General features: G+C 53.5%; 1 protein-coding gene across 1 annotated transcript in view; it reads right to left on the bottom strand.

Moving 5' to 3' along the window:
* Positions 1-302: 302 nt before the first annotated feature.
* The window catches only part of VOLCADRAFT_106127 (uncharacterized protein), a gene marked incomplete at its 5' end in the record, with an annotated part of 31,640 nt that continues 10,563 nt past the window's right edge, over positions 303-21,379 (bottom strand). Inside the window, 31 exons of the mRNA XM_002953744.1 lie at positions 303-601; positions 1,262-1,294; positions 1,956-2,068; positions 4,161-4,311; positions 4,816-4,919; positions 5,570-5,636; positions 6,188-6,222; positions 7,562-7,688; positions 8,107-8,121; positions 8,562-8,627; positions 9,161-9,199; positions 9,630-9,777; positions 9,987-10,351; positions 10,737-10,784; positions 11,071-11,146; positions 11,494-11,558; positions 12,002-12,046; positions 12,339-12,485; positions 13,138-13,194; positions 13,603-13,680; positions 14,528-14,569; positions 14,917-14,997; positions 15,484-15,642; positions 16,303-16,379; positions 16,815-16,971; positions 17,450-17,487; positions 17,781-17,829; positions 18,270-18,388; positions 18,802-19,771; positions 20,047-20,355; positions 21,093-21,210. Coding sequence (XP_002953790.1) covers positions 566-601; positions 1,262-1,294; positions 1,956-2,068; positions 4,161-4,311; positions 4,816-4,919; positions 5,570-5,636; positions 6,188-6,222; positions 7,562-7,688; positions 8,107-8,121; positions 8,562-8,627; positions 9,161-9,199; positions 9,630-9,777; positions 9,987-10,351; positions 10,737-10,784; positions 11,071-11,146; positions 11,494-11,558; positions 12,002-12,046; positions 12,339-12,485; positions 13,138-13,194; positions 13,603-13,680; positions 14,528-14,569; positions 14,917-14,997; positions 15,484-15,642; positions 16,303-16,379; positions 16,815-16,971; positions 17,450-17,487; positions 17,781-17,829; positions 18,270-18,388; positions 18,802-19,771; positions 20,047-20,355; positions 21,093-21,210 — 3,934 coding nt within the window. The 3' untranslated portion in view covers positions 303-565. The remainder of the gene's footprint in view (positions 602-1,261; positions 1,295-1,955; positions 2,069-4,160; positions 4,312-4,815; positions 4,920-5,569; positions 5,637-6,187; positions 6,223-7,561; positions 7,689-8,106; positions 8,122-8,561; positions 8,628-9,160; positions 9,200-9,629; positions 9,778-9,986; positions 10,352-10,736; positions 10,785-11,070; positions 11,147-11,493; positions 11,559-12,001; positions 12,047-12,338; positions 12,486-13,137; positions 13,195-13,602; positions 13,681-14,527; positions 14,570-14,916; positions 14,998-15,483; positions 15,643-16,302; positions 16,380-16,814; positions 16,972-17,449; positions 17,488-17,780; positions 17,830-18,269; positions 18,389-18,801; positions 19,772-20,046; positions 20,356-21,092; positions 21,211-21,379) is intronic.

The following is a 21,379-nucleotide window of genomic DNA, read 5'->3' as shown; positions in this document are numbered from 1 at the left end:
ACCGCTCCGTGATCTATTGTTCATGCCTATTCAGTTCTGGGAAAACTTTCCCAGCATTCGATGTGTAGGGCACGGTAGGGCAAGGCTCACTGATGATGGCGATCCCAGATGCATCTTAGGACGAGCCATAAGGTATCGCTGCCTTTGGCAAGGACTCCTAACTAGCTACACTCCCTTCGTTGATGCAGCCGCCTGACCTTTGCTGATATCAGATAAAGATATCAGGGGTGTAAAACTACTGACACACCGAAATTTTGTAGATCGCTACGCCCTCGCCTTTCCATCGCCCATCAGGGACCGTTGGAGGGAATCACTATGACATTCCCTGTTTTGAAGATCAAAACCCATGTTACAAATTACTTCCCATGTAGCCTGCTGCTGCCTTCATCGTCGCTCCTGCGTCAGGCTGAGGAGGCTACAGCAACAAAACGCGCAACAGCCGCGCTTAGATACACTCCTTCCCTCACAGGCCGTCATTGCACAACAGATAATGTGCCAACAAAAACAACACTATATTAACCATGATGCGATGGAGATGGATGCAAGTATGCAGTCTTCGGCATCTTCAGATTGACCCCCTATTGGCGGTGTCCTGGAGGATCTGCGTGCAAAAAGGTTGGTGACTTAAGCACGTGCACCTGGAAATGTATACGGCAGTACACGTGTGCGAAGGAGCTTGGTAACTGAGAGGCACCTGGCCCGGCCTGGTACCTGGCCTGCCGTGCCAGTGTCCGTGACTCCTAATTTGCACACTAAAGCGCCGTGACGCGTGCTTGTGTGTGGCGCCACCAACAAAGCCACGCAGCTTGCCACCAGTCCATCTCGCCCATCTGGCGCTTCCGCCGTGCTTAACTTATACCTCGCTTAACACAGCGGCACTATACTTAATATATGCCTTGCCGAAAACAGCAGCACTCGGCAGCAGCAGCATTCATCACTCAGTAAAATTCCTTACTTAGCCATAGACAAAGGAAGATAGTAACACAGCGTTGGAAACATCATCCTGTGATAAAAGGTCAAAGTAAACTCCAAAAAGCTTTAACAGTAATAATTTCTTTTGCGTCATGTTATGTTACGCGTCCCCCAAGGTAGACGCATAACAACAGTGTTTGCATGAAGCGGGTGGCTTTGAATGCCAGGTTTGCCATTACCATTGACAGAGTGAGCACTTGACAGTCGATTAAGACGGCTCCAATTGATACAGCGCGAGAGCTCTCAATAGAGGATAACTTCATATGAAGTCCAACCAATCTAAACGGACCTCCTTCCGTAGCTCCACCATGGCAGGATACGCCTATGCGTGCGTACGTACGTACGCACATACATGCATACATATGTACGAACGCACGTGTGTGAGCGGATTGCCATACGCACCGACCGAACACTACTCCCGACTGGAAAACATAAGTGATACATAAATCGTATCTTGCCGATGATTTCTATGCTCTATCATTGACAACGCTTAAGTGCTCAAGATAGTTCGTCACCAGGAGGAAGGTAACCAGCTGCCGCAGTTCCGGGAAAACGTAAATTCCTCGACCTGTCTGCGTGCCTACCCGGGGGCCCCCACGCAACCATGAAATCGGCAGGCCGCACAGCCACAGCGCGTGCTCATAACCCCGCATTTGCACAGCTGCAGTAAGGAACACAATTTAAGAAGTTGAATGGCCAACACACCGCGGCGTCGGCCGCAATCATGAATCGTCATATTTCTCTTCTCTCCACTCATCTTTTTCAGCCGCCGACGTACATATTTCCACAGCGTAATAGGACCAAAAGTGAACATATTAAGTGAAGCTAGGTAGGGGTTGAGTGGAACAAGCAACAACAAAAACAAGTGCGCACGTCAAGTCGTAAGGAAAGCACCCCAATGGCGCTAAATTCGCACACACGCCGTTGCCCTGTCTTCTTCCTAAACGCATGGCGTAGCGCGCGCGTGAGGGTGGACGCTTCACCTTTCCAACCGATACCTTTGCGCTATCGACATTAGCAGCTTCAATCATATCACCCCGAAGCTTCTGGCTCTCAGCGGAGAACTGACAAAGGCCTCTCGCTCCCATTCGGCCAGCTACGTGAGAACAACCGACAGATGGGAAACAAGAGCAGCTAAGCGCGTAGCGGGTGCACCTGAAGGCACCCTTGAAGGAAGGTGGCACGTTGGTGTGCGGTTGTACGCAGTTTCTATAGAATTGATAATACATATGGCTTTCCGCCAGAGTTCCTGTGGCGATTTATAAAGGATTGCTGTTTCACACGTGCATGTATTTCGGCTTGCTTGCCCGCATAGCGGCGCACATATATGCTGTGCGCATATGTCGCGTGATACTTGATGATAAATACTTGATAATAAATCATTGATGAGAAACACTTGATGCATGATATTTAATGCATTATATTGACGCATGATATTGATGCATGATAAACCGAAAGGGTTCTCGCCGCCGCCGGCCATCTGCATGCTTTGCTTTGAGGCACACGGAATCCACACAGGTAATTGATCTCTCTACCGAAATTTAACGCTCTCAGATTCGCAAACTGGCGGGCACATACAGACCAACATCATTCTGCTGGGCGAGGCGTCCTGCAACCAGCACCAAATGAGGCTCGCCACGTCTCGGCTAGCTAGGCCACAGGCCGGGCTAAAAATGCACCAGCGTTCCAACCTGCGACCATCTAGCCTCTCACCCAGGATAATAGTGCCGCGCGCCACCCCCCTCGCAGCAAATGAAGTGGCCGATAACACGATTCAAATCTAGGGACAGGCTCGCATCCTGCCTAGAACCTTGCTTGTGCCTCCCTTGGCAAAGGCCAAGGAACGGGAGGTCAGAACTAACCCTAAACATAACATGACGCTAAGATCGCACCTGCACTGCTTACGATTTTATGAACCATTGCCATTGCTTAAAAAAGGGTCGCGGCGGCTTGACGACATAGCCTTCATAAACGCACATTACCTATGTACCTGGATACTACGGGTCATAACGCGCAGGTGAAGGATAAGGTGACTCGCGTGCATTGCGGCAGCAGCAGCGCATATTTCACGCCCATACCCGGAATTATTCCGTGAAGAGAAGTGAAGGTACGTATGTCGCGGCTCCCACGGTTTCTTGCGATGAACCGGAACGATGCTGGTTTAAGTCCGTTCCAGTAGCGGGACAATAATATTATTAGCGGGACGAAGGCGTCCCATTCACCATGATGAATGACCGAGGCGGACTGGTACAAAATCGGAGAGCCTCTTTAATTCTGTCTCCCTTGCTTTCCCTCTCTCTCTCTCTCCCTCCCTGTTGATTGGGGGTTCATGGGTGCTGTTGAAAAGGTGAAGCCAGGCAGCAGCCAATTCATCCACGCAGCCATGGTAGCCACGTAGCAACTAATGTGGTTTAGCTTTGCTTAACCTCCGTAGGTGGGCAAGTAGGCATGCGGGATGCGGCAGCTGGTCGAAACACGTACATATCCATCATCCATCTATCCTTGCGAGATTCTCCTCATTCGTCCGTCCGCGCTTGTGCCCTTGCCGGTTAGGGAAACTGAAGCCCTGTTGTTCAAAGGGATGAAGGATTATGGAAAATGCATGGTTGGTATATGCCCCATCCAGCGACGACGACAGACAGGACGGATAGATAAGCTATCCGCATGGAATACACACATCGGGCTGACTGCTCGGCGGCTGTTTGCTGCAGCAGGTGGACATGCTACAGTGAACCGCGTTGCAGAAAGGAAGTGCAGATGATTGCGTTCCTTTTTCTAAAAAGATGATGGGGAGCGTGCGAGACGGAGCCATGAGCCAAGTTCATTGCATGCATCCGGTACTTGGAAATGAGCATTAAACGTACGGAAGCGGACACTAAATGGGCGGAGTACACGTTTTCGTATGGCGTCGGGGGAACACGCGGTAGCATGTTGGTTACCTTATGATCGCCTTCCATTTGCTCGTCCCGTCTCCCTCACGCTCGTTGCCACTTGTGTTACCGGCTGCGGCGCCTACAATACATGAATTGTGGGCAAGGCCGAATGATGAACATCATTATCCCCACAACGGCGGGTTAATAAAGCCTCGTTTAAACCCTAAACTTATGGCCCAATTTGGATATATTAACAGTACGCGCAAACACGGCACCCAATGGCTTGCTGTCTGCTCCGAGCGGCGCCATACGTACCAATGCTGTTTGTCGTACGATCACCTTCGCCGCCGCCACCACCAGCACCGTGTTGTTGACCAGAGGTCTGAGTGCCCAGCGCCCTAGCCACCAGCCTCTCCACATCAAGCTCCAGGGGCAGCTGACTCATCAACTCCGCGATGCGGCGACGCTGTACATCCGCGTTACCGGAGCAAGTAAGTGCATTTCAAATGATACATGCAATGCGCGGCAAAAACCAGCGAAGTGAACATAAGGCCGGGCCAGCAGGGCGCACGTTACGGAGAAAGGAAGGCAGTCGCTCAGAGACGGATTATCCTGGACAGGATTATGCCAGGACACGTGCTAGACAGGTACAATGACGCAACGAGCGGGTCACCAACGCTGGAGCTACTGCTGGCGGGCTGGCGGGCTGGCGGGCTGGCGGGCTGGCGGGCTGGCGGGCTGCCGCTGCCGCTGCTAGGGGTGCTGCGGCTCAGCAGTGAAGTAGGGAGCAACGGAGGCATCCTCGCGCGCTAGGCAGGATCCCGTACATGCCCTGGCGCAGGTGGGAGCACGAACGTTCCTAGCACGCAGGCGCATCGTCTGCGGTTTTCAGGGACTGCTCCGCCTTCATGCCATCAATCCGGGCCCCCCGCCATGGGGGCCCAGCATCGCATGCGATACACGCACGCACCTCGTGAGCGATGCGTGTAAGCAATGGGTTGAGCATGAACATCAGGAAGCCGCCAAAGATGACCCAGAAAAGCAAGAAGAGGATGATATGCAGCAGCAAGATATCTGTACACGCCAGCCAGCCAGGAAAGGCAGTGAAGTGGGGTAAGAATGCATCGAAACAGTGAAGCGATCGAGTGCAGTGTGTAGTAGCTGGCTGGCCGCTAAAGAATGCCTCTCAGGATGCTGACAGAGCGCTATAATAAACACATACACATTGAAGACGTATACGGTACACCGTGTGACGGCCATCACATAGCGACGCGTGCAAAGGTATGCATTTCAATAGGGCTGTAGGGAGCGGGGCAGCGGTAGGTAACATACAGAGGATAAAGGGATGGAGCGAGCAGAAAAAAGAGGCGCTTCAAGGCCCGGGACTTCCGTGGTTGGATTTCGTGCATAGCTGGCTGGGACTCCAAGCCGGGCAGTACGTCGGGACGATAGGGACGATCCCTACCTACTACACGAGGGTGTCGCCTATAGGTGATCGAAAAGCTTACTAACGTAAAACCGGTGCCAGCCTGCAGAAATACCCAACGACTTCCAACCTCTCTACACTGGAATGAACAATGCTTGCTTTTTAAATGATGAATTTATTCGTGCCCGTTCGCCATAGATCCCTGCCAAACCCGCTTTATCTGTTACCAGGTCCAGGTCTATCACAATAAAGGTCACAGGTCAAAGGGATTACGGCAAGCAAGTTTTGCCGCACTCACGGCTAAACAGCTGCAGGATTGTAGCGTAATGGGCATCTGCGATTCCTGTCGTGCCATCCAGGAGATCCTGTAGCATAGGGAATCGGCAAAAAGTAGGGTCACTAACCTCCAGGGTCATTAACCTCGGCGTGTATTATGGGGAGCAGCGATGGAAGGGTTGGAAGTCGCTATTTATCCCAAGCTGCACTCCCAAAGCCATTTGTGTCCCCACCCGGATTTTTAAAGCTTGCAATAAGAAAATCTCATCTTAAGGATTGGCTTTTCTGGCGATAGAAATAAGTGGCCATATAATTGGGAACGCATGGAGACTTGCACACTGACGGGTTCTCTTGCTCGGTGCGATACGTGTCATTGCGCACAAGAAGTGCCACAGGCACCATGCAACAGTACATGGAACTGAAAATGGACACATGGACACAGCGCAGCACATCTAGCGGGTAATTTTTCGGGAGTGAGTGCCAAGGAGGAAGTGCCACCCCCTGTGTGTCCACCAGCCAGTCGTCGGTTTGCGCGGTGCACCTTATCATGCTATGTGCAATGTCATGAGCACGATATCGAATGCGCCAATGTTACTCGTTCCAGCAGGCCTAACACGTCAAGAATCGTACAAACACGTACCTTGAAACCAACATTGTACACATAGTCGAAGTGCTCTGCGGTGATGAGGGCAAATGGCAAAGAGTGGGCAAAGCGAATTTAGTTTCGCCGGATGGCCTGATCTGGTGGCTGACGGGCTCGGGGGAATATATGGATAAATGAATGTGCCAGCTGGTGTCGGTGTAACGAATGGATGCTTCGCTTGAAAAACTGTAGTAGCTGGCGACAGAAAAGGATGGATCACCGTAGCACATCTCTACAGACGAAGTGTGTGTCGTACTATCTGCAGCTACTACAAAACCATGCAAGCAGTCAGCCGTGCGTTGTCCATGGGTTCGCACACGCACGCACCGTCCTCCAGCCCCTCAGGCACCAAGCTGCTGTTGGTGGCCATAGACGACAAGCTGATCATGAGTTGCTGCATCATGCTATCCAGACCCGTGTGGGTGACTTGGTAGAAACGGTCACTGGGGCCCACGCATGGCCCGGTTTCCTACATACAGACCGCATACATACATGGCCAGCATCCGGAAATACAGATATGGGTTAGAGAACCTGAAGCGACCGGGTAAAAGTGTGGCGACATCCTTTTCTTAAAGCATGCGGAATGAAGAAATGGCTGGGTTGTGGATGTCTTTAGTAGCTGGCCGCTGAAAACGCCTCTTAAGCCAGTCAACTTTCGAGTCCCTAAGTCAGTCAACCTTTTCATCAGTTAATTGACTACATGCATACCGCAATCAGTATCGAGTAGTTAACGAGTACGCAGGCCCCAGGTGTGGACGGTGGCTGACAGCCCATCCCATCCCATTCCCAGATTATTTGCGGTGCATGCTGGAGGTAGCACGTCAGCAAGGACTTCAGCCAAACGAGTAAACATAGATATCCGGATACCTGGGTTCGGTGGCAGATGCCGCTGTTGTAGAAGAGCCGCTCAAGCTCCTTCGAAGCGTGTGATAGCCCATTTCTGACCAGTGGAAACCTTTCCACGTCGTTACCTGCGTGCGCGCGTATGTGTGCATGCGCGCGTATGTGCGCATGTGCGTATGTGCGTACGAGCGATGCGTGTTTATAAGTCTACACATACATGTGCGCAGACGGCGTACGAACCCAGGACTTGCCTCAACGTGGCCATGCAGCGTACACATATCACCCGGCCCTGTAGCTGGTGACGGTTCACGGTGACTGGTTCACGGACTACCTAGCTATCTAGCTACCACACCCAAAGGATACCTGTGCCTCGGCATGTGGACTGACGATGACCTTAATACACTACGCCGTTTCGGGCCCCATGACCACCCCATCACTTCAACCAGACCATCATTTGAACTATGGAAACGAACTATCCATGTATGCATGCAATCGTACACGCATCGAACGAGAACTGCACGCACTCACCCAAGGCGGTGTAAGCTTGGTCTCCGAGCTGTAACGTATACCAGGCGTCCTTCACCAACTTGACGACCTTCAGCAGCGCCGCCCGCTTGGACATCAGCTGATTCGGGTCGTCCGTGTTAGCAAGCTCCTGAGTAGACGCAGATAGGTGCAGAAATAAGTCACGTAGACATCACACCGCACCACTGCACATACTGAGGTCCCATTTTGCCAACCCCCGAGATACGGAACACATGAAAGCAACCAATTATGTTGCTTGGGCCAATGCGAGTGAATGCTGCTAGTGGATTGCTAGTGAATTGTGACTGCACGCATAGATTTATCCATCCTTGCGGAGATGACACGGCGGAGGTACATATGGCCACCGATGCCGCGAAGACAGCTCATTCGCAATGGCGTCCCGTAAAAAATTTTATGGTGTATTTTTATAGGTGTATCCACGCACAGCGGGGCCGCCCAGCAAACCGACCAAGTGACCAGCGGCGTGCAGGGGGCACTGAACGCTCTATCTGAGTAGGCTTAGGACTCCATTTACGTAGATAGCGTACCTGACAGAAGAAGACCTGCGGGTCGGCACGGTGGATTATCGGTACAGTACGCAGGGAAAGGGAGCAACGGCTCAGTTCAGCACTGAGGATGTTCAGCTGTACATCAAAATGTTCAATGCAAACATCGATGCAGAGCATGAGCAGCAGATTTTCATACACAACGTGCAAGGTCTGTTGTGGATGAGTACATAGAGTAGCAGAGGTGAGCTACAAGGAATGTAGATGCATGGGTTGTAGGATTGGCAATTAACGAGTAAAGGACGAATGGGGCTGGGCCGGAGCAGGCAGCTCCGAGCTAAGTCACAGAGCTGTCACAGAGCTGTCACAGTGTCTGTGCAACTTAGCGCGGGCCCAAGGGTCATATCTCCACGCATCCATTCGCTTCCGTGGTGGCAAACACGTGCATTTCTATATCAGAGAACGCTATCTGCGTGTATGCGTCTCATGACACGCACCGTGCGGGACGTCCTAGCAGCCATGAAGTTGACAACAGAGTGCACTGCAACAACGTCGTCCACTCCCTGCGGAGGGGTTTTTGGCGTTAGCGTGAGATAAGAGATGTTAATTTAGTCCTGGGTATATTTGCAGAGTCTTCAACTACCGGCGGCTAACTGTCGCGGTGGACTGCTCTCGAATACAGCAATGAGCAAACCCCAAGCAGGTGTGGTACGTAGGCGCATGTGCGTGCACGCCCTTCAATCCATGTTCACAACCAATGTCGACATACACAAGCATACAATACATGTGACCATACATACACAAGCCTCATATTCACACAATTCGTGCGGAGAGTAGGCGCTTCGTTCTTCAGTCCATGGAGTTGGCAGCCAGCTCACTACGTAGGATGTATGCCCGAAAGCTAGCTTGCAGGAGTAGACAGCAAGCATTTGTTTGCCAAGGCTGCCATAGCGGAGTGGGGAGCTATCTAGCATACTGTTGTACGTGGGGCCATATCGTATTTTGGATGAGATGCTAGTGGCCAACGTATTAGTTAGGTGGTGGGGAATTAGCAGGCCTTCGCAGCGGCAGCGGGAACACGAGCAACATCTCCCACCTGCATCCGGATGACGGCCACTGCATAGATGGTGATGACCTACATGCGCGTGCATAAAGAAACAAAGTAAGGCTCCATACCCAGGACCATAAACTCCGAACGTGCATTAAGGCGGGCCAGCAATTAAAGGGTTGGAGCCACTAATAATGGTCACCAGTATTTTTTTCGCGCAGGTATGAGTATGCGGCCCCTATCCGTGTTGCTAGCCTCCTGAAACCGTTCACAAGCATGTAGTTGGGTGTTCAACCACACAGCCCACCTGCCCTCAGCCACCCTGTCAGGTGCCATCAGGTCAGTTGCACACCTCGGGCTGTGCATTGAACTCTGGTAGTGTAGGGCTACTAACCGTGGCCAGCCGGGGGCGCGGACACAGACCCTAATTGTAGAGGTAGGCTATACGAGTTGCAGTCCCTGAAGCCATGATTGCCCAGACCCAGGTTCAAACCTGCAATCTTGCAAAGACACCTACCATGATCGACCACACTACAAAAGGCAGCAACATGCTGACAGTTTCGTGCGAGTCCATCCTGAGGCTGCGCTTTGCGCCGCTTCCGTGTTGCCCATTGTTGCCATTCCTGATGGAGCTGGACATTTGTAGTGGCAAGATCGAGCTCCTCCTGCAACGGACAAGGTAGACCGGTAAGACAATCACGCTTGGCATGCATATTGCACGAGCGGACGTGATCCCATACACGCCATACAGCAGCGGCGGGAGGTTGACCCATGGCCCTTAGGGTGACGCGTGTTTGAACACCTTGTCCCTACCCCAGCCAAGTGGGGAGTTCCCTTGCGCTCTTGGCCACGCATCCTTTTTTATCATGCATACCTCACAAGCAGGTTTCGGAGCCGCGATCTCCAATTCATCCAGCCACAGCAACCCATGCTTGCGTCCACTGACAAGCCCGACTCAGTGGTCAGGGTCCGTATCTTGTCGTACTTGTCGTACCGGTCCGAGTACGGTGGCTTACGACCCGAGGGATCATCATTATCAGAGCCCCGCCGTGCCTTGCCGCCAGCATGGCCCCCGGAGCGGCCGCCTGGTGACACCCCGGAGGAATCCCCGGGGTCCGCTGACTCCTCCACCTTCAACGTGGCGCGTCGCCTCAGCTTCGGTGCCGCGTTCTCAGCCTCCTGTATGACAGCAGCTTGAGCCCGCTCCTCCTCCTCATCTCCATCTTCATCTTCGTCCTCCTGCGCCAGGGGACCCGCACGCACGCACTTCACCGCAATGTGTGTAGGTAAAGGGGTTTGGTATGTTCGGCTTGTCTGAGCATTCGCAGTCCCAGCCAGCCAGCAGCTGTCCGGAATGAACAGAAAAACGTCGAGGGGAGTCCACAACATATGTCTAGGAGACACTTCGCAGACGAGGCGCGGCCGTCTGAAGGAAACTTTATGAATTCGGTGCTTCGATGTGAAGCTCCTGTCTTGCCTGAGCCCTAAATCCCTGCGGATTCTAACTCTGTCAAGAGAAATTTAGAGCTCTGCCCACCCGTCCCGCCTTTCCAAACTACTAGGCCCACATCTCCCGCACAACGAACCGGTTGCGCCAATTCACACAAACGAATGTCGAACTTACGTCGACCAGGAGGTTCGTGTTTTGAGACGCCAGAGCCCGGGTCAAACCCTGCGATGTTCGGAGCGTGACGACACACGGCTTGACAAACTTGTTTCAGGAGAGGAACACTCTCCAGTAACGGAAGCCCCAGCTGCTAACCATGCATAATACGTATGTGTGCGCGCCGCGCGTGACCTGATGATATCGGACAAAGGCTGCCCCGTCTATGCATGCACGCATTGCGTGCGTACAGGCCACTTCGCAACCAGCGAAAGACACAAGCAATACATGCTGACCTCAACATGCAGCTAACGAGAAGGTGCGCTGATGAAGGACTAAACCGGGGGACGCTCACCACAGGGATGACCAGGAACGTGCCGTATAGTTTGAACCGTTGGGCTGCGACGGCCCGGAGGAGGTACATGATGTAGCTGTGGGAGGACACGGGGGACAGATGGATTGGCCAAACCCAGGTAGCACAGCACGCATGCAAGTGTGGCTTAGCTTGCTTCTTGCCGGCCAACATTTACTTGGGGAGGAAATGCGTGAGGATAGCGCTAACATGTGCAGCTGAGGGTATCTCGTGGAGTTCACCAGTTTGCACATCAGTCAACAAGGCAAGAGTGCGTGCGGCTATCTAGCAGATGTGCGACATGTGCGACAATCGTGCTCGTGTGCGGTACGGCGTTGCTGGTTTATAGGTGGTTGTAGGGCAGGCACAGATGACAGGGGCATCCTTGTTGCAGCATGCGTGATGAGGCACGCAAGAAGGACTCACCAAGCTGCAACAAAGCTGACTCCAGCCCCCTCGACGAGCAAAAACACAATCTGGAGGACGTCGACCTGTCTCACATATGCAGCACAAGCAGGGGGCCCTTGTTTCGTCCATCAATTGCTGTCGCCAGGCTTCCATTCAACGTCACGCTTGGACTCTCGGCCGATCACTGGAAGCGACTGCCAAAATACAAGCCTGGCTGAGCTTGGGCGTTTCACTCTAGCACTACTACCGCGCAAGTTCTTTCCCTATCTCGAAGCCCGCACAACTGACAGTGCACGGGGACTAATTTCCATGGCGCTAAGACGAGGAGCTATGGTTTTTATGTTTGGTTGTGAGTCTACATGGGCAGCAGGCAGCGACCACAGGAAGCCCACACACGCGGTAGCCGGGCATGCATGCAACATATGTACGAATTATGCGAAGTATGAAGCGAACCAACGAGCATTCATGGGCGGAGCGTCTGCCGATCTCTGAGCCAGTGTGTGTACGTGCCAGCGGAATCACCTACATGTCGGGCGTTGTTGACGGCGTTGTACAGCAGGGCGTCCAGAATCTGGGTAATCACGCCGACCACAGGGGAAACAGACAGGCAGAGGTTACACCTGGCATACATACTTAAACAACAGGAAACAGCTTGACGCCGGTTGCGGTGGCGCCTGATAAGCATCCGATAAACATAATTCAAGCAACCACGTAATGGCACGTAGGCACAAACGGCCATAAAGCAGCGGGAAAACAGAACTCCATGCAAGCGTGCAGCCGGTTGCTGTAGGGCCGCAACTCAGAACAAAGCATGAAGCCCCTGGGGGCGGAAAGGATTCTGCGCACTCAGACAGCAGACTGACCCTGCGGGAATCGCTGAAGAGGTCGGGCCCACTCTTGAGCAGGAACTGCCCAGGGTACGTGTCCGCAATGAAGGCCTTTTCTGCCACCCAGGTGCTGTGCAGCTGCTCGACTTGTTTTGCCATGCTATAGAAGCGAGTGGCGAAATCCTGTTGCAGCCAAGCAAGGCAAGAGCAGGGTATCAGACGCCCCATGGACGCCGCCGCATGGACAGCGACGCATGTGTATTATGCGTAGATGTCTGGGTGGATGACTAGACAGACGTGTGTATGCCGCTAGGTGTTTGTGAACGGGCGGGATCAAATTTGCTTCGATGGCCCTCTCGCAGGGAAACATCCGCTCCGATGGAATGCTTGGTTCACAGCCAGTCAAAGTGGATGAACTCCGATACATTCTTTCGCGCGTCCTCCATTCACACTGGTGCGATTGGATGATTGGAAGTCCACTATATAGGCAGGATGGAAACCCTGCGTAGGCGAGCTGAAGGGAGTGTACGTGTAATACCTTGCCGCTGAAAAGGCCTCCGTAGATGCTGGTGGAGCGCCATAGCGCGTATTTCTGGACGATATGTGTACCGCACAACTACAGTAAGCCAGGCGTTTAATACACATGTTGGCCAGGAATTTATTAATATCCTTTACGCCAGGTGCATAAACATTCCGTAATGAGAAGGCATTTCAAATCCGGATCTGGGTCAAGGCACAGATGACTTTCCGTTCACTACACAGCCACCCATGCATTCTAAGGCTCCTCTGACACCTGATGCATATAAATTCGTCCACAATCACGCGTAAGTCTTACCCAAATGGTTAGGTTGGTGTACAGGTCCGAGCCGTCCGCATCGTTTGTGTCCCAAACCTGCATCAGCATGTAGTGAATTAACACCTTTCAGGCAGTCGCTATCTCTTTGCATGTGCAGCTCGCATTTCAAGCACAGAGGCAGTAAATAACGTAGGGGCTTGTCCGAATGTATACATGTACACGTAAGCAGCCCAGCTTGGCAGGCATGCGGGACGTGGTTTCGCCAAGTATTGGGTTTGCTGTCGGAGGATTCGCCCATTCTTTGCAACGTAAATAATGAAACCCGGTAGTAGCCGACTACATGCATATCAATGCTGCAGCAGAGCGTTCAAGCAAGAGTTAGTTAGCAGCGGGTGGGAAATTACACCGGAGCGAACCATGCATCGCAGGTATAATGAAGCTGGAGGGTGTCATCAACCGATACACATGTGCACGTGCACACATGGACGCATGATGATTACTCACCCTACGCTTCGTTTTGTAGAGCAGATTCATAAGCTCCTGGGAGTTGGAATACGCACTCAGGATCTCGTTGAACCGGACCTTTGAGCGGCAGCCAGGCACGATCGCACACACGCATGCAGGAGGGAGGTCATCAGGTAACTTCGATGCGTGCATATATGTATGCTGCATGTGGCGAATGGACGGCGTCGATTGCTGGAGGAGTCAGGGACAACCACAAAGCATCATGGATGAGCTACATACCTAGGCTGGATGCCCTGATGGATGCCCTGTAATGCAGTAGTGCAGTGCCTCTCCGCCAATGCTGCATTGCAGGTTATTCAGGTTATGAGGCTACGAACCCTGCAACGGTCCTGCCTTGCAACGGCGTTATTGCAAAGGCAGTCAATTCACGGCGCGGGGCATTACGCCGCATGCATACGGACGCGGGGGCAATTACTGAGCGAAGGTTTGTTTGTCTATGCATGCATGCGTCTAACAAGCAGATAGATGCCCTGTGGCGCGCCGCCCAAGCAAGGTTATACCCAAGCAAACTTTCCCAATATCCTGCCAGATTGTGACAGTACGGCGAGGTGATGACTGCCTCGCTGGCGAATGTCACCCATATCAGCACCTCTTGGGTACACGTTTGGGTATCTTCTGGGCCCGCCCCAGCCCTTTCGCCACCGTACACGCCGCGCTGCATTAAGCTGGGTGATGTACTACCAGACACGAGTTTGGTACATCTGCATAATTCTTTGCAGGGCTGCTACGGGTTGCTTGCATAATTACAAAGGCCGCTCAGTCCACGCAATGCGTGAGCACAATCTAAGCCTCATCTAACCGTCTAGTTGTCGTTTGAAATCAGCATGCGATGGTGAATAACGCGCGACTCATCAGGTCTGAAGACCACACTTGTCCACAATCAAGCACACGTATGCACGCTTACCTTGAGTTCCTCTGCGTCGCTTGAAATGCGCGCGATGAAGTGCTGCACGCAGTTAAAGGTCAGCAGGTCAGCAGGAGGAACGAGTTTTTTTATGGGAGAGTAAAGCCTGCTGAATAGGTGCCGTTGATAGATTCATTGCTTATAGATCGCACCCAGAAGGGAAAATGACAGCTGGTGAAGCTGTGCCCCTCTGTTATCACGCGCGCGGAATAAGGTCATGAACTCGTGCATGTATGAAGCAAGACAGGAGGCTATCTACATCGGAATGCTGAGCTTCGCTGTCCTGGACACCCCATCTGGGGGCCCTTCCGCCTCTGCTGTCCCCGCACGTTTCCCGTGCACTAGTATCACACGCACGAGTATCGTTCATACGCATTGCTAATGCGCACATGTGTGTCATTGACGGTGAAGAGGTTGTCGAGCGCTTTATTGTGGGAAATGATGTCCAGGGAGCGCACATCTATTAGGACCTGCAGTACACACAAGGCAACCAGCGGGTGGCAGTCAGCGTCGTACATGTCTACAGAGTGGATGCCTATAGAGTGAATGTCTGCCAATGTCCGCAGACATCCAAGCGACCGCGTGGGTCTCTGAAGCGAGCTTGTTTACGCAACGTGATACATGTCCACAGCATGACACATGTATACACGGTGCATGTCACCGCGAATGCCCTGGACTACAGCGTGAATCTTGCCGCAGGATAATCGGGGGGTCGTTCAAGCTAATAAATTAAGGGTTTACCAGGGGGCTAGCCAGCCACCGTACATGGTTTGGCGCTCATATCAAGTACAGCTGCCATCAACAAGGGGCAGTACTTTTGCGGCGGACGCATAAAGGGAGAAATGTTCCTATACATCTGTGCGCCAACTAACTTTGCCATCCGCACACTAGACGTACCCGAACGTAATAATTAATCAATTCATTAGTTAATTGGCTGCAAACGCACACATACCCACCCGGTGCAGGAACAGCTGCGCCTGGCCACTGCGACCAAGCTGTGCCATGCTGGCCTGCTGCGTCTTGATTGCAGTAATTGTGAGCACGAAGCAAATGATGTGCAGTAACGCCAGCATCCCCACGACGATCAGCGCGTGGATCCGCAGGCGCTTCTGAATCTGCACGCGTATGTATGTACGCATGTGTGCGCAGGAGCAGCGGCAGCGGCAGCAGCGAGCAGTTCACTCGTGTGAAAATAATACTGTCAGCGTATCCGTTCACTAGCCAGTACGCATGCATTCGGAAAAGACGCACAGGCATTCCATCAAAAACAGAAGGTAGTGATGGATTGCACTATGTACACACAGCCCGCTGAGGATAGTTACGGCATCCAAGTAACGATTAATCGACGACCTCATGCCTTACACCTACCGTTGGGGGGACGTAGGAAGCGAAGCGAACCCAAACGTGCAACGAGAAAAACACGGCCTTGATAGATATTCCTATTAGCACAAAATACTCTCCCTTACTGCTCGTCGCACGCGCACGCGCATGCAAGCAAACGCAAGGGGTGCTGTTGCTACAGTTGCACCAGCCATGCATTGGCTCCGGCACTATTATATCTTATGCTTATCGGCATGCCTGGAAAAACTATGGTGTCCACTTTCGTTTGTCCTCCCACTGGTTTTAGCATTGACGATTGCGCAGCAGGCTACCTCAGTTTGTATACTAACTGTTCTCACGCACTCCTAATGCAGCATCTGTGCAAGATGAGGCCCCTAATTTTTATTGCAGCGTTCGCCTGCCCAGCTGCCTAGTTAAGTCCCAACAGAACGCACCATCTGAGTCTGGCTCGAGTCCATCAGCTTGGCCAGCTTGCGGAATCGTTTTCCGCGGGTGTACTCGCTGCCCGTTGCTGCAATACGCAGGCAAGCGGAAGAGCAAGCGACGAGCAAAGGGAAAGGCTACTAATGCAAGCTTGGCTTGGGCTGCCGGTTCTGCTCTTTGATGGAAACATCATTCGTGCGACACAAGTAGCTGGTTCGTGCCTGTGCGCAGAAATGTCAACCTACGGATTCTGCAATCGACATTCGTCTTTTTTATGGCTCGCACTCATGTACAGTGGCCTTCAACAAGAGCATGTTTACATCCATGGCTGGGGACAGGCGCAACAGACCCTCGCCGCGTACCTACCCCCACATACGCACGTGTAATGCAAGTGCAAGACTTACACACGACCTTACTAACCCCGCACGGATCCACAGAGCGCATGGATGTATGCACCAGTGCACCTGATGCCGCTATCAGAGGAGAGAGAGGTTATACGGCGAGGGATGAACAGCATACCCACCTGACTGGGCTCCCGATACAGCGCTCTGGCCGCCATCACTCCCTGCCTCGTCGTCCTCCGGCCCGCCGGCGGGAGGGGGCAACGCGTCCAAGCTGGCGCCCCCGCCGATCCGGAACTCCGCGGCAGGCCTTGAGTCGCTCATCGGGCTGGAGATGGGCTGCTCGGCAGCCAGCCCACCAGGAGGACTACTGCTGCCGCCTCCCATGCTGCTGCTGCGCGTGTAGTTGCGGCGTAGGCCGTCACGGCTGCCGGGGCTGAAACGTTCGCCACTCTGTTTTTTCAGGCCACAGTACAGGCCGCATCCACAAGTACGCAAGTCAGGAACAAGTAGGTGTTAGGTAGGAGGAAAAACTGCAGACATTAGCGTGCCGGTAAATGTGTTTGCATGTCTTAGCTCGCTGCGAGGGTGCAAGAGTGAACCGTGTCGTTCAGTAGCTTGACCTATTCATAGCATGCTTCATCCAAAAGCAGGGTGATTATGTGTGGCAGCAGTGGCCGGCTATTCCCGCACCCATGTATGGAGTGCTCCCTTGATTAACGACGTTTATTATACAAGGGCAGGAACTCGCAGCAGCTCGCAGCTATCAGTCTGTAGTGCTTGTCCCACGCGTCACCTATATAGCAGGCCAACGTACCATGGAGCCGTCGATAGGCGAGTTCTGGTAATAGGCACCTGAATGCGCGAGGGACAGCGGGAAGGCCACCAAGTAAAAAAAGACAAGTGTGCGTCCAATCGTTAGAAATGCGAAGGGTTGCTAGCTTTGTGGTTGCTAGCTACAAATGCACCTAAATCGGCACGACACCAACGCAAGGCGAACAACGGACGGGGTACCATTTGTACCAAAACATAACATCCAAGGACCAAGGGAAAGTCAATAGGATGTTATTGATACCTAAAGAGAATGTCTCATCAAGTAACGAAGGTGCATGTTAGGATAGCCGAAGAACCTTGGTTCAAGTGCCTACCCTTACTAGCGACCCATTCCTTCACGCGTTCCGCCGTTTCAGAGCGGGCCTGTGGGTCCACCGGGGCCAGGGTCGGAAGGCAAGGTAGGGGCAATACGTAAGCAGCCATGTGAGGCAGGTAGGGACAACCGCAAGCGATTGAGGCGCTGGACTACGTGACGAGTTATGCAATTTGTACCCAGAAATGTTTTGCTGGAACTAAAATCCCTGGCTGTATGCGTAAGGATTCCGAAGAAAGCAAGAGACCTGAATGGCTGCAGGCATGCTGATCTACTTGCTGCAAGCCACCAGCAGCCAGCAACACTTATCCAAAAGGTAGGAACAAAGCAGGTGCATTATGCACTCGGCATACATACGCAGACCTGTACCTTCGCCGTTGCTTTACTTGCCTCGGCCTCCTATTCCTTTTTAAAAATTGGCTTTCATCAAAACACGCATATATGAGGGCGTACACCAATAGGCAAACACAGGACCTACGCACATACATACCTTCGAATGCACGGATCCATTATGGCCGTCATCGCTGTTCGAAGCTGCACCCTCCGAACCACCACCGCCGGCGTTCTCCGCCGACCCTCCTTCGGCATCGTCCTCTTCCTCTTCTTCTTCTGTAGCGAAACCAGGAGGGATGGCAATAGGCACGGTCGCACATTCGGAAGCCTTCGAGAGATGCAGACGTTGGAAGCGTTACTACCGCAAGCAAGCCTCCCCAATAATCGCCTTGCAAAAGGCACCAGTGCCACACCTCGCGTGCCCCAGCTATGCACAGAAACGTAAGAGATTTTGCCTTAAAGCTCCTTATGAGTTCCGCTGCAGCGTCTACATGCTAAGCTATCGCACCTATCGGCAAATATCCTGCAAATATCCCCCGGCAAATATCCTGTCATGCGGCTTCCAGCAGCACGCAAACAAAGGCGCCATGTATCTCCCCGGCCCTTCCTGCCTACTAAGCAAAAAATATGAGGGCGGACCCGTCGACCCTGATCCTGATTAAACCGTCATTAGGCTCAAAAGTACACACCTTGCTGCAAGGATCCAGGGACCTTAAAGCCGCCCTGGCCTTTTCCAAAGACCGGTGATAGCAGCCGCGCGGCGCTGAAGGATGTCTTGATGGGCCCCTCCGCCTTAGCATTCGCCCCCGCACCGCGCGTCGCCTGCATTAGTCGGCCACTGCCCAGGCCCGAACCCGCCACGCGGTCTCCCTCCACGGACTTGACTAAGTCCGCCAGTTTGCTGCGCCCCACGGCCATCTGCGGCCCGTGGCGGGCCCCGCGCGCACGGCCCGCCGCATCCGTCTCGGGCGGGCCGCCAGCGGCAACCCCGGGGTCCATGTCCTGCTGGGCCTCCCTAGGCGTTGACGCAGCCATTGCGTTGAAGGACCCCTCCGGTGGCATGCTGCTGGATAACTTCGCTGCTGGCGGGGTCGATAAGGCACGGATGGCCGGCGGAGAATGGGGCGGTCCTGGCAAGCTGGCGCCCCTCTGGGGCCGCCAAGGGCTGGAGACGCGTGGCTTGGGATCGTCTTCCAGTGATGCCGTCGTCGGCCGGCCCACCGCCGCGACCATTACTGCATCCGTTTTTCCAGCTTCACCGTCTGCGGTGTCATCAGCGTTGCCATCCTCAAACATTGCGAGGACGCTATCGTCCACTTTGCTGGTTGGCAGCTTCGCCGAAGCTGGAGCTGTCGCAGCGACTGTGGGCACCCTGTCGTTCTCACGGATGGCCACGCCAGCGAACCCCGTGCCCGCCCGTATAGAAAGCACCCGCTGCGGCTGCGGCTGTGGCTGTGTCGAAAGGGACTTGGATGGCTGCTGCGGCCCCGGCGGCTGCGGTGGCGGTGCGACCAGCACTACCGGCACCATGGGGGCCTGGTGCACTCTCAGGATGACGGTACAGGGCTCGTTGGACCCCGGCTTACCAATCACTTGCAAATTAAGGCTCAGCGGCCGGCCGTCCAGGTGCGAACCGCGTAGCACGTGATTCGGGCCGACCTGCAGTATTCACACGTGCGTCAGGAAGCTTAGCCTTGCCCCACCAACACCCATTCATGGGGGTAATTGGGTTTGTGTGATAACTGTACAGAGTTTAAGGTCCGGCTAGACGGGCCGTCCCAACTCGAGGTGCAACATAGTACTGCTTGTTGATGCAAATGATTGCAGCTTTTCACCAGTCAGCTGTAAACCGGCAGCATGCCGGAGCGACGACCCGGGCGGACTTGCAATTTCATATCAGGATTGCCCTTGTTCCCATGTATGCACCTATCTACCTTCACACTGGCCTCCTTGGCTTGTGACTTGAGGCTGCTCTTCTTGTGGCCGTGCAGGAACAGCAGTTCTCCAGGTTTGGTGCGTCCCGGAGGCATCGACACCAGCTCGTTCAGTTGGCAGCCCACCAGTGACTGGGTTGGAACACCGAACAGCAGACCCGCGGGTCGCGTGCGTTCCTCCAGCACCGCACGCACGCGACCATACTGGTCCATCTCCAGCACGCCCACGACGAAGGGGACAGGCCACAGGTCCACTTGCAAGCTCGGGGTGTCGGTTTCGTTGGTATCCACAGGTAATACCACTTTCATCTGGTGGCAAGAAGATGGGCATGCAGAGGAGCACCATGAGCCAACGATGGTCTATGGAACAGCAAAATGCAAAATAGCGTCCGTGCCTGTACGGTATACGGGAGGACACAGCCACCAGGCCAGCTGCCAAAGCGCAGAGATGCAAGCGAGTAACCCACAGTGCAGGGCAAGGTGAGCTGCTAAAGTTACAAGTTACAAGTGCCGCACGAGTGGGGGGGTTCCGTCAAAGCCGGGAGGCCATGGACTATACATATTGAAAGTTGATTACACCGTACGGCGATTTGGGTCTTGCCAACTAGACCCCTCCTCATCCAGTCGCCCGACATCCGTAGAGACAGATCAGCCATCACCACCAACTCATCATGCGAAACTAGTCCATCAACTAGACTTCATCTCCACGGCTCAGCAGTGTTAGTAAATCTAAACCTCCCGAATAATGTCGGGATAAATAGGCCCCCGACGACTTCCCCTTCCCGCATACATAGCGATGCAGAGCAAGCCGGCGCAAGGCCATGCGTTCTTTGGCTGTTTCCGGCCATCAGGCTGCCTTTGAATGAGTGGGAGATATTTAAAGACGCGTGAGCTAGGCAGGCAACCATCCCATGTGTGAGGACGGTTGCCAAAAAGTGGAGCGCTCCAAATGGACGTGTGGAAATAGGGTGAAGGTGCTTGTACGCCATCCCCGCCAGTTCCTAGTCGCAGCTCAGATTTTTGAACATACGAACATACATACATACCTGCATGATGGCCGGCTTGGCGGACTGAGTGAAGCTCAGGCGGTTAGACCCGCCAACCGGACGGGACGGCGGCGGCACTACTTGGACTCGCCAGCTGTGTCCCGGGTACTTGACGGCTCTGTGGGTGTGGGTGGATACAGGCAAAAGACAAAGCATCCAAAAGGTCAGTTTCAAGCAAGATTGATGAGGCTTGCAATCTGGCTTGCTAAGTTCCCACGTCAGAATCTAAGTAATCTAAGCACCCAAGTAAGGGGAAGAAGCCAAAGGGTTGTCATTATTGTCATCAT

The sequence above is a fragment of the Volvox carteri genome (assembly GCF_000143455.1).
Source record: "Volvox carteri f. nagariensis unplaced genomic scaffold VOLCAscaffold_38, whole genome shotgun sequence".
Lineage (NCBI taxonomy): Eukaryota > Viridiplantae > Chlorophyta > Chlorophyceae > Chlamydomonadales > Volvocaceae > Volvox > Volvox carteri.
The sequence above is the reverse complement of the archived record's forward strand: the minus strand, read 5'-3'. Positions and strand labels throughout refer to the sequence as shown.